This window comes from Platalea leucorodia (assembly GCF_965183815.1).
Source record: "Platalea leucorodia genome assembly, chromosome: Z".
NCBI lineage: Eukaryota > Metazoa > Chordata > Aves > Pelecaniformes > Threskiornithidae > Platalea > Platalea leucorodia.
The window spans coordinates 15,385,345-15,401,744 of NC_138858.1; the positions used below are offsets into that span (position 1 = coordinate 15,385,345).

Genomic DNA, 16,400 nt, shown 5'->3' on the forward strand with positions numbered 1-16,400 from the left:
AATCCCATTACTGAGATTTCTGCATTTCCATTTCAACCAGTATATGTATGCATGCATGGAAACAAGTGTTTCTATTCTTACAGAAATAATACATCCACTTAGTTATTTAAAGTTCTAAATGCTCCTCTCATATTTTTTTTGGCAAAGTTTACTAAGTAATTGGTGTCTGCCCCCATAACTTTTTCCCCAGCAAGCACCAAGTTTTCGAGCAAATGGAAGAAGTATTTCATATGAAGTAACCTGGGAAAAAGTAGAAGGTGGCTCTAAGCCTGAAAGCATCTCCGTTTCATCAGTCTACAATAGCACGAGGATTTCCATTGATAACCATTCCTATATAATCAGTATCATGGCAAAGAACAATGTTAATTATTCACTTCCTTCACGATTGATCATCCCTAGAGCTACAGGTAACAGTAGAAGTGTTTTCAGTTCGATTTCCATTATGACAGTTTTGTTTCTACCTATTTCAAGTGAAGCGGTAATTTATCATTTTAGGGGAACGAGTTAACCTGGCCTGTTAACTCACATCGCTGCTATCTGGAAATTATTACTGTATTTTTGCCTCCAGGGTGGTAACTGTATGTGTATTAAGCTTAAGTGCCTTGATCCATACCTTACAACAGAAAGTCTGTTTTGCAAAGAGAGTCTCTGCAGAGCAAAACACATTTTGCCTTAAACTAGGGCCTCAGACCTGCGGCAGGTGCTGTGAAGGTGCAGCCCATGCCTCGCAGGGAGCTCTTGTGTGTGATTAGCCTCTTGTGACTTTCTGTTTATGACTCCAGGTTTCTGCAGTTGAGTTCTTTTTATTAATATATAGTAATAATTACTGGATGTTTTTTGAGCTGTCAGCTTTCAGCATACAAAGAGGTCAGCTTTCAGCAAGTGAAAGATCCCGTATATCTGATAGTGAAGAAATGCAACTATTTTGTTATTGTTTTAACAGCTTAGCATAGAAACTATATTGATCTTCACTTATGAATCTGGGGTCTCATGCAGGAAAATTATTGAGAGACTCTGTTTTGTTCATTCCTAGGCACTGAAGAGCTTAAAGAAGAACAGGTTAACGGTACAGATGATGGCATTTTTATTTCCTGGGAGCCCAGACATAGATATGACAGTTACATTATCGATTGGTGTAACTTTCCGATGTTGCAGCCTTGTGATTTGCAGTGGAAGAGATTTGGACCCAACACTTCCAGTGCTCTGATCAACTCAGGTGAAAGCCGAAAAATTTTTCTTTCTGATGCCTGTGCGGCATCTTTCATGCTGTGGGCATTAATTGAATTTAGGAAACAAATCTTGTGGAATATTGAAGTCTGTGCAGTGCAGGTGTAATTCTTCAAAGGCATGTGGCATCATGTTTTGCCGAGCAAATGAATTAGACACCACAAATGTGCCAGCACCATCAAGCCTTGGAAGTCAGCATAGTATTTTAGAAAAGTCAGCATAGTATTTTAGAAAAGAACTCTTATGAGTAGCTTGTAGTAACATCTTGAAGGAGGATGGTGAGGTTAATGAAGGAGTTGAAAATCTTTTAGCAGGAGAGATGCAAAATGGAGCTCTGCCTTATCTGTGACACGCATCAGAAGTTTAGACTTTTACACCCACTGTGCAGTGAGAGGTTTAGTGCTGTCAGTGTGCCATGAATAATATGTCTCAGCACCCGTCCTTGCTTAGGACCGCTTGTGTGTTTTTTATCCCAGTGGTGACCATTAGACCCAAATCCTTTCTGGCTGTGTGAAAGTTGCTCTGATGTACTTCCACAGCTGCAAGAATATAACTTTCCTGGAGTCTCTCGAGCTGAGAGTTCACTTCAGAATAAAACACGTTTGAACAAAATTTGACTGAATGCATTTTGATATGCAATAAAGGAACTGCACTTCAGTTCATACAAACACATGGGAGCCTGGGTCCTTACTGAAGGAGAGTGTGGTAACACATGGAAAAAATGTTGTCCAGTTCTTCAGTGGGTTGCAATTGGTTAATCCAAATGGGAGTGGATGTCATTGAGATTAACGTGGAATCCTGATGCATGGGTATGTGTCTACATTAAACAGTCCAAAACATGACCTTTGCCTGTGCCAGGAACGGAAATGAAATTATCTTGCTCTTTGATGCATTCGGAGTCTATCGTGCACTCATCTTGAATACTCTAGGGCAACAAAAATGTATTACCCCCCCCCCCCCCCCGCAGTTCTCTCTTTCACACAGAATAAATATGTTCAATTCACATTATGCACACTAAGAATTGGTTTACCCTGTGTCTCCTTCAGTTGCTTTAATAGCACAATAGCGCACAAAGAAGATTTCTAATGGATTTTAGACTTCTGTAGAAGACAGTTAAGTAAAAGCAAAACCAAAAGACAAACCATAACCTATTTTTGTAATCAGTTCCACTATTTTCTAGCTGCTTTTGTTCCGGGGGTGAGATACAACTTCCACATCTATGGATCTGTTGCTAATAGAGCCTCCTTACTGGAAAAGAAGACTGGTTATCTCAGGGAGCTACGTAAGTTGGCAAGATATTTAGGGTTTGTGTATTTGCTAAATTAATCTGTCACAAACAGAAGAATGCCACAGCCTTCCTCCTGCAACTAGCTAAAAAAGTATTTGCAATGTTGTTTCTATATCACCAGTGAAGCATTTAAAAGTTGTACAGCAACGTACACAGCCCTACATCGAGGATATCTGACTAGTGTGGTGACCAGGTAGAGTCCATGTTAATTAGAACAGCTAAAGAAAGCTGTGATTAGCAGTCACTGCTTCGTGTATAATGTGAACTGCGTGAAGACTCTGTGAAGTTGATAGTTTTTGTGGAGCACTTTGGCTTTGTCCAGCTTTTAAATACAACTAAGATATAAACAGAAACACCACATGGGAATTCAGATGTTTTTCAAGTGAAAAGATGAACATTCTTGAAGAATAATGGCAAGTCTAACTTGAATTTCCTTTCTTCCAGCTCCTCTGCGTGACCCTATTGTGGAAGTTGAACTGACTTTCAATGCAGTAACACTATCTTGGGATTCTTATCTCACAAATGAGTCACAGCCTGGTTTTATAAGAGGCTACCATGTTTATGTGTCACCTATACAAGAGGACTGCAGTTTGAAAGGATCCAAAAAACATGTTCTTCCAGGTAACTGAGCTCTGGAATTTAGGAAGTTGTGTCGCTGATACAGGTGAAAGATGTTGTGGCTGTTGCTGATATTGCAGCCTCTTAGAAAGTTCACATTAGGCAGGCAAATTGGCCCATGAGGCAATATATAGATTTCAGCACCTGCTGCTTTTGATTCCTCTCTAATGCTTGAGGTGCTAATGGGTGGAAGTGGGTCCTGGCTTTATACAGATTTATAGCTCCCGTCCTGTTGCCCATAGCTCCTTTTAACTTCAGTGTGAGCTCCAGAAGAGATTCCTGTAGTACTGTAGGAGGAGTCAGGTTTCTGCCTCTTGTGATCTGAGTTCTGGATGAATTTTGAAAACATCTGTTTGTGGTCTACTTGGATGAGAGTCATGGGAAGCATGTTAGTTTTACAAAGATTTGAGGTATTTTAGAAACAGATGGGATACAATTTATTTCCTTCAGAATTGGAGCACTGTGTAAATTCCCCATTTAAATTCTTTTATAGTGAAAGTATTTGTGGCTGTGCTCTACAGTGGAGTTCCTTCAGCAGAACTGAGCTGTGGGGTGGCACAAAGCCATATTTAAGCTTTTATATCTGATCTTTCTGCTCCACACTCAAAACTGCTCCAGATCACTTTGCTTCATTATAATTTTGAGATGTTTCCAACATGTTCAAGGATTTTTTTTTTTTTCTTTGCCTCTTCTTCCAGTTGGATCATGTCCTGTATCAGATCCTTCTGCTGATTAGACTAGAACCAGGCTGAAAAGCTTAGTTTGAACTGAAGGAGGCTTATGTAGGAGTTCCTGGCAGAACTAAACTAACCATAGAAGTACCATAATTCTGCAAGTAATCCCAGTTAGACTTTAAAATGTTTAAATCAAAGATTTCCTGCTTCCCAGTTTGTCTGAGCTAGCAGACAAGGGGTGTGATGGGAACAGGAGGAATAAGCTAACCCTTTTCTCCCTGGGATCTGGGAGTTGCACAATAGACAGGCAAAAGCGTTTTTTTTCGGGCAGAGATTTCTTGCTTTTGATTATCTTCAGAGAACTTGACCTAAGGTTAAGGGCTACAGGATTCTGTTGAAAAAGGAAATGGCAAAACCCAAATCCTTCTGTTGAAAAACTCTGGTAAAAGGAAATTAAAATAAACAGTTGCAGCTTTTGACAGCAAGTTTTTAGGTGGTCTGCTAGAGGATGGGCAATGCTGTGGGCAGTCCAGTTAGAAGGGATGTGAGTTCAGCCCAGTGGCAATGAGTCACGATGTATCATCCTTCTCAGAAGAAAGTGTGCAAATTACAAAGGTGGTGGGTTGCAAATGTTCGGTTATTTCAGTGGTCTAGCCATCTCAGTTAAGCTGATTTGTAACATTTTCAGGAGACCTTATTGCAACCTTTCAATACTTAAAGGGAACTTACAAGAAAGACGGAGAGAGACCTTTTACCAGGGCCTGCAGTGATCAGAGAAGGGGTAATGGCTTTAAACTGAAAGAGGGTAGATTTAGATTAGATATAAGGAAGAAATTTTTTACTTTGAGAGTCATGAGACACTGGAACAGGTTGCCCAGAGAAGTTATGGATGCCCCATCCCTGGAAGTGTCCAAGGCCAGGCTGGATGGGGCTTTGAGCAACCCAGTCCAGTGGAAGGTGTCCCTGCCCATGGCAGGGGGGTTGGAACCAGATGATCTTTAAGGTCCCTTCCAACCCAAACCATTCTGTGATTCTGTGATTGATTCTGTGATTCTATATCTTATCTGTTTCATTTTAGATGATTCAGTGCTATGTAAATACACAATTGAAAATCCAGAAGAAAAGAGATACACCGTGAAACACCTGTTGTCAAACACAAAATACAAACTAGTGGTTAAAGCATATACAGGTGGAGGAGAGACTCCCATTGTTAACTTTAGATACATAGATACACCGTTTAACTGTGAGTATTGGCTGTGGAAAATTTGTCTTCTAGAAGAAGGATGGGATGATGTAAAAGGTTATAATAATCTTCCTTTCTCAAGGGAAAACATTTAATTAAACGTAACATGCACTTGAGAAAAAGGATCCAACTGAGAAATGAAATGTGCATACCAACACAGCATTTTGATACTTTTAAGTAGCTATGCTTTTTTTAATTTAGAATGAAAATAATTTTAACTCTTAGGTATTTCTGGGAAATAGCTTAATATCTACATATTTGCATGACTAGTGAGTCCTTTTTGCTAGAATGCATTGAAGAATTGCATATGCATTTAACTAGTTTTCTAATATGGGAAAAACTACAGACCTGTATGGAAACGGGTAATTTCTGTATGGACCCTTGAACTTCTAATGTTGGTTCTTATTCTCATCAGTCATTAAATCCATTGCCAAGTTAACTCCTTCATAGGTCAATAAGAAAGGGTTTTTGGCTTGAGCGCTGTATTTTGCTAACTGGGCAGATTTGATCATCAAAGCAGAACAGGAAATCACTTGCCTGTAGTTCTGTTCCCTTGAAAACACCACTCCGCAGTCATGGTTGTGAAACTTATGATCCAAATCAGAGATGCCTGGTTTTGAAAAATTTGTTGGGGGTGGAGGTGAAGGAGGAGGGGCAGGAAAGGGTGAAGCATTGGCTCATGTTTTAGGCTAACTAGCAGAACAGTGTCTAAACCCTCCTGGTACCCTCACAGAGGCAGTTCTGCCTCTTACACCCATGTTCCAGCTCCCATTTGCCAGCCTTCTCTTGTGCAGGCACAAACGTTTGTACAGCCATGCAGGGAATCAAAATGGGGGCTTAATTAACCCAGAAAAGATAAAAGGAGAATGTAGCACATATCCGTTCCCTGCTGTGGCATGTGGTAGGGACACACAAACTGCTGGCACAGGGCAAGAGAGGGAGAGCGAGCACTAACTAGTGCTCCCCCTCGACCTGCTTATTACAGCCTCAACTATTTATTTGTGAAAAACGTAGCCCAAGGCTGTGTCTTCCAACTAGAAGGAAATACTGAGATTCTTGGGTCAGCATAAACCCTAGGAGACCATGAACACTTGCATAGTGTCTGTCTTGCTATAGTCCGTCCATCCTGGAGGTACAGATGTTCTGTCAATGTCTCACAGGAAAAATCTGTCTTCTTTGGGGATCTGAGAGAAAACCTGAAACAAGTATTTAAGTGAGGTTATCGTTGACTTAAGTTTTGGAAATTTACCCTTATAGTTAAGATGCCAACATGAGGGCAAATTAAAAGCAACCTAGAAACAATTCAGTTTTGGTAAAGGACATTGAGGTCCCAAGACTTACAGCTGCATCCCAGAACTTCCAGCCAAACTATTTTGCAACCATGGACCACACAGTTTTACTGCTGAGTTAGTGGCAGGTATCCCATGTGGGCTTGATGTTATTTTTGTCCCAGAAACTCAGGCTATATTGACTTTAACAGGTGAGAAGTTGAAAACAAATTTTTAACGTATTTTTCTTTCACAGCAAACATGCTGTACCTTCTAGTCCTGCTAGTGATAGTTCCAGCACTAGTAGCAGCTGTATGCTGCTGGAAGATGAAATGGTAAGTTATAATGCGTTTTTCTATTGTAGACAGAGAACGTAACTAGCGTAATTTGCAAACCACAGCTGCAGCTTGTTGCTTTCAGCCTGTTGTAAGGCCTCATTGATTTTTTCCTTTGGCTGTCCAACTGTGTGGATGTTGTAAGTATTTGGCTTATGGCATTTCTGAGACACTCATTATCTGCTACTGTTTCTGTACAGATCTACGTGTGGCTTCTGGTAGAATGTGCTTTGATGAGAGAACAAAAACATCATGTGTTTTGGTCTCTTATTTCCAGGGTGAAGGAGTGCTGCTGTCCCATAATACCTAGTCCTAACAAGAGCAAAGTGCTGTCATTCAAAGAGTTTAAGGTAAGATCACTGGAAATCTAGTAGTTTTAATTTTTCCGTTCTTTGATTAGTAAAGTTTCAGAAAAATTTTTCTTCTGTTGACTACATTTAGAAATGAGTGACACTCATTATACAGAAATCAACGTAATTTAATATCATCATTTAGTGGAAAATTCTCCTTTTGATATTCATGTGACTCTGCAGTGATCAGTTTATATTCTGCAGTCTGTTGCTGCAAAAAGTGAAAGCATAATTGGAGAATAAATGAAATCTTTTGATACAGTAGGCAATTCTTCCAGTATTACTGTTCAAAACCCAGCAGGCCAGACGATACTGTGCTTTGCTGCAGCCTGGGAACTGTATCTGCCCACTCCTCCTGCCCCACACATCCCTCTGCTGTGGGGCGCAGCAGAGCCACGCACTCGCTGGCCCTTGGGAGGATGCAGGGGGTTCTGCCGGGCACTGCCGGGTCTGGCTGGGAGGAAAGGGTTGGCAAAAGGCCTTCGGCTGCTTCCGTAGGCCCTTCCAAGCGGGAGCTGCTGCTTCCATGGTGCCTGCATGTGGGTCACAGAACTGGGAGCATGTCTTTACCCTGGCACACGTGGGGCTGCTGCCGGTTTTGCTGCTGGTGTTCACTGAATGCTAGCACCAGAGAGAGGAGTCTGTACAACCTAACAGACCATGCTGCTGCCTTCCAGTTGCTAGTGGTTCAATCTAAAAATGGCACACATGAAAAGCCTGAGAAAGTCTTTGAAGTAGAGGGGCATGCTTCCTTCTTCAAACGTATTCATATTGAACTTACTTACTTAAAAAAGAAACTGCTAAATAAATACTCTGATAAATTCCACATAAAATACAGCTTCCATTGAACATTCTATACATATGCTTTCCTTCAAATTCTGTTCATTTATTTGAAAAAATCCAAACTAAAAGGAAATTATAAGACAATATTACAAGTGCTTGAAATAATCGCTCCCTTTCCTTTACTCTGGGCTTCTTTCATTGAGTAATTTTTTGTTTCATGATTCTCTTGTAGATCGGTTCTGAGAAAGTACTGAAAATAAGTGACTGCATTCCTGACATGCTAGCAGTGGACAATAAGGCCGAAGCCCAGAAATTACATCCATGGAGTCAGTTGTCTCCAATGCCAACAGAAGATAACATCGACGGTCACAATTCTTCCTGGCTTTGCCCTAACGACAATGGAGAGAGAGAATTTACACCCACAGCTATACCTCAGACTCATACTTGGTTTGAAAATTTTGCTTACTCTTCTCATTTTGCAGTTGAACCTGATGCCTGTCAAATACCGGAGACACTAGAAGCAAGCAAGCCAGAATTGTCAGTAGTGCTGTACCAGCCACACTACTACTTTGATATTTTTAATGAAGATGCTGCGTCAACACCCAGAACAACAGCTGGCAGAAAGACCAGTCTGAGATACATCTCACAAACAGATGTGCACTGCCTAGGGAGGAGGCTTTGATGTACTCTCCTCCATTGAGTCCATCCAGTGTTTGGTTACACAATATAAAATAAGAATTTCTAAAACCACAACTTCTCCTTTTGATGAAGGCTTTCACAAGCCCAGCTTCTGTTAATGCTGCAAAGCTTTTGCTTCAGGACTAGTTTAAAAATACTGACTTGTGCACAGAAATGATGCTTGCTATGGTTTCATCACAAGTTACGGGCATTATATAAGATTTACGGGAGTGTATTTCACTTGCAGTATTCTGTGTGCGCTTACTGTGTGCCTTGGCCACCCCCAGCCAGCGTGTAGCTGCGCAGCTTGCGCAGCTGTGCATGGAGCACTACCCGGCTTCGGAGTCTGCCTCAGCACTGTAACATCGGGGGGCGGGCTGTATTTTCTCTCTCTCAAATGGTGTAAGGAATCAACATGGAAAGGTTCCCTGCGTTCAGGGTGGCGCGTTACTGAAGGATCAGAAGGATCTCCAGGAGTGCTACCCTGTGACCAAAACCCAGTGACAGTCCTGCTTTTACTTCACCTGTCTTCTAACTAGACTTGGTGGGTGAAAGAGCACAGAAAACAGGTTTTTATCGTACAGGCCCCTGTTAGTGGGCTGCCGCTCCCATTTCTAGTAACTGGGGCACCTCACACTTCTGCCTTCTCTGCCTGGAAGAATGACCCTTTAAAATCCTGAACAAAATCCTCTTTTAACTACACAAAGAAATGTGGGGAATTAAGTGGAAAGGAACTGTTTTTCCAGCAGGATGGCTGTTTGCAGAGGTGTTTTACCATGGCGCTGTCTCTCCACTTGTGCACAAGAGCTTAACTTGTTTCGGCATTAACCCCTGCACTTACGTAGCAAGCCCCAACCAACCAGGTAAGCAGACATGGTAGTCAGATGCACAGGTGCATGAATCCCATTTGTGAAGGTTGTTATATTCAGGCTGCATATCAGCTAGGTGTTCCAACACTACTTTTGCATTTTGTATTAAAAAAAAAAAAATTTATTGCAACTCTCAGAATCCCTACAGTAGGCAGTAGTGAATTTGGTCTTCCATTTTGATTTTAAAAAATTGTACATTTGCAAGGAAGCAGAATAGTTGGAATTGTATCTAAGAGTCTCATCAGATTAAACTGCTTAGTGCACAAGGAATGCTTTGGTTTTGCCCAATTATAATACTGTCCAGAATATTTAACAAATAAAAAAAAAAAATTCAACTTAAGAGCACAGAATAAGCAGTTCTCAAAAGGGAAAATTGAAGTGTTTTTTACGATTTGACCTTCAGCTAATTTGTTAAACATAGGGAAGACAAGTAACTGCATTTTAACTAGCTAATCATACTTCCTAAAAACTAAGCAGCTACAGACAGAAACGAGTTTTTATACTGAACCGCATCCAGGTTTTCTACTGTTGCTTATAGATACTGTTGTGATGTCTGTGAGCTGTGTTGCAACAGGGACATCATCACGACCTTCCATAGACTTTGGCTGAGACGAGCATTGACTGCAAGGGGAGGGAGAAGTCTTCAGGCAGACAAAGGTGAGGGACAAGCGAAGGTAGAAGCACACAGATGGCTGGTTGTGGTTAGAGGTATCCAGTCAACACACACTGTGCTGTGTCCACCTGTAGGTCGCACACAGATTTACTTACGACGTAGGGAAAAAAAAAAAAAAAAAAGCAGTATGGTCCTTCCTCTCAGCCTTCAGCCATTGGAGTAAGGAATCACGGCTGGTCACACTCAGCTGAACTGCAGCTTGACAGAGAACAGGGAAGTAGGAGAGGAGGCTGATGCTATTCGATGGGGACAGCCCAGAGAAACCTTTCCTCCCTTTACATTACTCTCCTTTGAGTTACAGTGAATTTGGAAGTTTGATACCACACTATGTTTACGACTTAGAACATTTCCTTCTCCAGAGTGTTTCATCACATCATAGGTACTTGTGTAGTTTAAAAGCTTTACTGCTGGAAAAAAAGGGCAGTAAACCAAAGGGAGCTGTTTTGCCACTACCAAAATAAAACTTCCTAGCTGTGCATGTCAAAAAAAGGCCTGTTTGTTTAAAAAGGTTTGAAAAGTATCCTAAATCAATAGTTACACGTCTAAGGAATTCTGATCCAGAAGTCAGTCAAAAAAGTCAGACTATCCCACAAAACATTTTAAATTTCAATACGCTGCAGTTCCAAAAGGCTGTAACAACATGCAGACTTCTGCTTTTGAAAAACCGCCTCTTGCGGGGGCTTGGCTGCGGTAATTCAGCCCAGGGAGCGAGCAGAGGGGCCTGGCGGGGGGATGGAGCCGGCCGTGCCTTCCCGATGGCGGGGCGAGACGCCTCGGCCCGTTGGGAGCTCCCACCTCGGGCACCTCCCGTGGTCGCTCCTGGGGAGATCCTGCACTGATGAAACTCCATTACCTGGGAGCAAGGAAACGCTTGACCAGGGACCAGGTTGCTTGGCAAGGTGATGAGAAGTTACCTCCTCTCTACCTACAAACCCTTCTGCTTGCTTCATGAATCCACCCATGCTGAAAAGCACACAGAGGATTCCAAGGAGGGTGCTGCCTTCTTGCCCGTCAAAGGGTACCCTCTGGGCACTAGAACTAGAACTAAAGATTATCAAAGTATTTGTGCATGGGTGGGGAAGTATATATAATTTTTATTTTTTTTTTAAAAGACATCTGTCTTGCATTAGTGGTTGAATGAGCTCAAAACTGTAAACTTGTCAATTTTTTGTTTGTAATTCAACTTTCACAGCTGTTGTTGAAATGCTAATACTTAAACCATCACATAATGGAAAATTATTAATTCTCAGTATCAGTATGCTAAGTTTTTAAAATAAAAATGGTGTACAAACTATTAAAGAGTCCCCTTTCATTTTTTATAAGACATCTTACAAAGCATTAATGTAAAATGTATTTTTGACAAAAAATGTTTATTTGCAAAGCTTCAGGTTGTTCTAGTTAATTAGTGACTTACAAATATAAATAAAATTCCAACCCATTTCTAGTGCTGAGAGGTACATATGAGACCAGGACAACTATAAGAAGTTTAAGTACATTTTATTAACAATGCATCCCTTTGATAAGATTATGCTTCAGGAGGCTTTTAATGCCCATTGACATGAACTGTACACACTATACAAAAAAAAAAAATCAGAAAAAAAACCACAAAAAAATCAAGGTGGGCAATACCATTTTGGGACAAGCCTCTGTTTAAATTATACACAGCTCAATGCAATATTCTTACGGAAAATATATAAATACTTTTTCTTTCTATGTTACAGGTATACAATATAAATCATATTTCAATGTCTGTTCAGTGACCTACAAACACTAGAACCTCCAAATATGTAGCAGCGTATTACTAAATAAAAAAAAGACCACACGGGACAGGGAGAATAAGTCTTTGAGATTTTCCTTGATCCCTTCCCTCCTCAGAATGATTAATTTAGATAATCTCTTGTAATGCAGTTTTAGGGATGCTGACAGCCCAGTATTGGAGCAATTTTTCAGTTAAATCTACAAAATGTCTGCCTTTTCCCACCTTAGACATTGCATCTTGTGCTAAAACACCCTATTCAGTGGCAAAATGGCATGTTACACTTTTTGGCATAAATTACATTTCTCAAATAAAATAGTGTATTTTACAACGCAACTCAAGCAAAATGTGCAATTTCTGCATGCTGTGGCATTGCTATCCATCTATGTTACAAAAATAGTCCAAAGAAAATCCACTTTCCTTACTTAACATACAAATCTGTTGAAAACAAAACTATCCAGAGGACCAGAATCAGGAGTTAAACAAAAAACAAGGAGATGGGGGGGCTTCTAGTGAAATACAGACATGGTTTCTAGCACGTTCCCAAAGGTGTTTTACAGTTCTCAGATCTTACTCTCACCTAGTATACCTTTAACAAGCACAGGATACTGTAAGTGTAACAAAAAAAAAAAAAAAAAAGTCACAGGACCTGCTTTCAGCTGGCTGCAGTGAAGCTCTGAGTCACCGGACTCCCGCGCAGCCCTGCCGGGGGGCGAGCACAAGCCCCAGAGCCACTGGGAAGCCTGGCAAGAATTCTCCCACTGCGGTTGTGCGGCTTGAGCTCACGTTTGCTCACAAGGTAACACCGGCTTCCTGCAGTCCAAAAATCCGAATACCAAGGCCAGGATACAGACTGCGAAGCAGCAACAACTCCCACCTTTCACTAGGCTTTGACCGGTGCCTGCTGCTCGAATAGCTACCTTTCTCTTCGGGCACCTAGTAAAGGTGCTACAAGTTTTTTCAGTCTCACTGCAAATTACAACTCTCATTCAAGACCACTACATATGCTTCAGAACAAAATGACAGAGACAGGCAGGATTCTCACTGCTACCTTTTTAAATGTTTTTAAGGGCAGCTTACCTCAGTGAGCCAAGCCGCTGTGCCCTAAACTACTGAATGCTTTAGTGCTTTGTTGTGTCTTGGGAAAACACAACAACAAAACCCCATGAGAGCACATTTAGGGTGCCTATGTCAGGTCAAATAAGAGCGGTCACATGAGGAAAAGCAACTGTTTCAAACACAACATGCCATGGGCCCGACATCCAAGTTAGGCACCTCAAAGCCTGACCACCTCCAGCCCCAAGTGATGTCCACCACAGCTGGGAGCACTCAGCATCTCTGAATTTCAGACAGCTGAAAAGGTCTCTCTCCCCAAAAGGAGACTCCCCAAAAGGAGCCGGCACCCGGCTTTGTCCTCCTCCCCACTTGGTGGAGAGAAACAGGCCCTCAGGGGAGCCACGGGGAACCCTTCAGTCAGCGCTCTGCCCTTTGGGGAGGGCTATCCCTTCCCACTGGCTGTAAGAGGAGGCCGGGAGAACTAGCCAGCGAAGGCAGTAGACTCAATGCCACTGGTTTCACAGCCAGGCTTCTCCTTCCCACAAAGGCTTTCGCCTCAGCGCTGAATGTTGTCTGTCAGCATGCTGAATCCTTAGTTTTCTTTGCCACAGCAACCAAACTGTATTTGTCTATAGTGTAAGTGAACACTATATGCTTTACCATTTATTCGACTATCACCAACCATTTGGATTGGAAAAATACCAAGCAGGTGGTCTGTCAGCTTCCCTTGCAAACCCTTCTAGGAGAAGTGGAAGGATTCTTTATTAGGGTTAATATAAGCACAATTTTTATTTACTACTGTGTTCTTTTGAAGTTTTATCATGAAGCAAATAAAACCCCAAAAATAAAGAACTTTGAAAGGGATATTTTAAAGAAGAAATCTATAGTAGAAATTCACAGTTTCTAACTAGGCCAGTATCAAATTCCTTCAATAACAGTACCCCTTCATTTGCCAATTAAAATGAAACATTAATATGAGCTTAATGTAAATATGTAAATTAATTCTAGAAATGTTGTATGTTACGTACAGTACAGACTTTACATCCTTGATGCATACTTGTTGAAATCTACTGACACTCATACACTTTCAGAAAAAAAATCGCGTTTTACAACTGAATTTGCAGCCATGTGTACATCAAGTTTCTGTTGTCATGGATCCCCACATAAGCAAGTACTTCAGAACACATAAGCATTTCAGGATGGAGATTCTTTCAAAAAGTATATTGACATTGCTTTTGCTTACCTTTTTATTGTCAGAGGCCCTCCTATGGCGCCTTCTACATTAAGTGCAATGGGTTATACTAGTAACATGAACAAAGGTGTTTTTTTTAAATACAGGTGATAAAACTTGTTTATTTTGCTTTAACTGCAGAAAAATAACAGGGAGTTGTTTGATGTAACCCCATCTAGTTATTAAAACAAATCTCTTATACTCTAGTCTAACTGAGGTAGTGTTTGAAACTACTGTATGAGATACGCTAGCCCCATTTTTGGGAAAACTACATTATTTCCTTTGGAGTTTATACCACTATTTGGTCTACTGCGACTGACATTTTGGTTTTACAGAAGCATTTATTTCTTATGACCAGAGAAGTCCAATAGTTATTGGTGTGGTATGTTTTCAGAGCATTTCATACATGCCTTGACACACAGATACATTATTTGTGTCACTGACCACAGAAGAGTTGAATCGGTTTCTTTTTGCTCCTTCTTTCAGTGGGAACGCATGAAAAGACAATCTTAGGAACTGAATTTGACTATGAGCAGCAACTTACAATCTGCTTTACCAGAACCTGATAGTATGCAGTGCACATAAGAACTCAGTGAAGTGATAGCTGCAAAGCAGTGCTTATGTGGCAAGATGAAATTTCCAATAAGAGCAAATAAATTCTACATTTCACTAGGAATCATGTTTTACTGTTCACAGGACTACCTATTGAAAGCTCCAGTAGCACAGCTAGTAAGAATAGAGTTATGAGCATCAGGATAAATTTCACTTATCTTCACTTAAGTATTAATCTGACAATTATAAAAAAATGGTAAAAGTGAATGGATAAAAATACGTTCTACTTAGTACAGTCCAGCTGAATTATTCACCTATATCAAAATCAAAGAGTAATCCCTTCTCTAACAGGCATTCTAACAAAGGTGGCTATGCTACTGTATATACACATTTGCATATATTTATATTACCTTCCTATAAAGGCTTCTGAATCTTTAGATCCATGATAAAAGTGACAGGGACTCTTTTTTTTTAAGCTTGCACTCATTAATTTAGAAACCTCACTAGTAACATGACAGAAGCAACTATTTCAGTCATTAACAGTCACTGTATCATTCAACTTTTGCAACAAGTCTTAAATACCAGTATAAAATTATAAGTACTGCTGCTCCAAAATTTGGTACTTAAGGCTTTTCACTACAATTATTAGTACTCTCTGATGCTTGATCACTCATCCATTGAAAACTCAAATAAACCTTTATTTTTATAAAAGGCTGTTTCCATGGAACTTGGAAAACACTCATATTATGTCTTCTCACAAAAGCAGCAATGATTAAATGTCTTCAAGTTTAGTTTCTACAATATTCATTTATCTGATACAAATCATGCTTTTTAAAGGATTTTAGTTAAGAGTAAGACCAACATTCGTACTATATGAGCATGAGTGTAGAAACTGCAAACACATGCATATCATTCAGGGAAAACAATCTGATTTCAGCATTTTCAGTTTAAATGATTTCTTATTTTTAAAAATCAAAAACTGTAGTGAAAATCCTTAACTGGTTCAGATAAGATACATGTACGTAAATGTAATGAAATTGGAGAGACTGCTAATAAAATGACTTACAACTATAGCAATATTAAAATAACTTAAAGGAAACCTCAGATTCACAGAGGCTTTTCTTTCTGTCTGAAGTTACAAACCCCCAAGTAGTGTTATAAACAGTACAAAAACCAACAGAGAAGGGCTAACATTAATCCCCTGGTGTCCACGATTACAGCATGGCTCCCCATTGCTGGCAATGGAATGCACCTTCATCTCTCTCATTCCTGGTATCCAGGGTTTAAAAAGCAAGGCATCGTTCTGCGTCTCTGGAACAGAATCGGAAGTCAATCAAAAAAGATGTCTCTGCATGTTGTCCTGTTTTTTTTAATTTATGGTAGAAAATGAAATGAAAACTTGCGGAGGTGTTCAGTGCTTGGCTCTTGCATATATTGGTAATTACTATTATTAAAACTATGGTAATGTTTAATAACTCCCCAAAGGGCTCAAAAGACTGGGGCAGTAATTGGTTGAGGAAGAAAGTTTTCAGTTTAGTCTTCAGGTACCAGTAGCTTCTGGAACGGTCTAGAAGGTGATGCTCCAAGCTTTTTATCCAGTCAGTCGGAGGTTGTCTGAGGATTTCAGAAAGTCTATATGCAATGCACTGTGTGAGACAGAGGTCAGGATTCAGCTGATGTATCGATTACTGGCTGTTTTGTTGGCATTGCTAAAATAGCCTCTGCTTCTTCATGCATCTAAAAGAAAACGACAGATGAAGTATTAATGTTGTTAGAGATTTTACAAGAGACATGTCATA

The 16,400-nt window shown here is 40.4% G+C and overlaps 2 protein-coding genes across 4 annotated transcripts in view; one reads left to right on the top strand and one right to left on the bottom strand.

The window, feature by feature from the left end:
* Positions 1-11,174, top strand: part of LOC309602960 (oncostatin-M-specific receptor subunit beta-like) — a 33,189-nt gene extending 22,015 nt beyond the window's left edge. The window contains exons 12-19 of the mRNA XM_082337143.1: positions 191-407; positions 1,034-1,216; positions 2,408-2,509; positions 2,960-3,136; positions 4,886-5,050; positions 6,575-6,653; positions 6,931-7,003; positions 8,019-11,174. Of these exons, the coding sequence (XP_082193269.1) occupies positions 191-407; positions 1,034-1,216; positions 2,408-2,509; positions 2,960-3,136; positions 4,886-5,050; positions 6,575-6,653; positions 6,931-7,003; positions 8,019-8,468 (1,446 nt within the window). The 3' untranslated portion in view covers positions 8,469-11,174. The remainder of the gene's footprint in view (positions 1-190; positions 408-1,033; positions 1,217-2,407; positions 2,510-2,959; positions 3,137-4,885; positions 5,051-6,574; positions 6,654-6,930; positions 7,004-8,018) is intronic.
* Positions 11,175-11,525: 351 nt separating this feature from the next.
* Positions 11,526-16,400, bottom strand: part of RICTOR (RPTOR independent companion of MTOR complex 2) — an 89,568-nt gene continuing 84,693 nt past the window's right edge. For all 3 annotated transcript variants that reach the window (XM_082335698.1, XM_082335699.1, XM_082335700.1), the window contains one exon: positions 11,526-16,338. In XM_082335698.1, the coding sequence (XP_082191824.1) occupies positions 16,264-16,338 (75 nt within the window). In that variant the 3' untranslated portion in view covers positions 11,526-16,263. The remainder of the gene's footprint in view (positions 16,339-16,400) is intronic.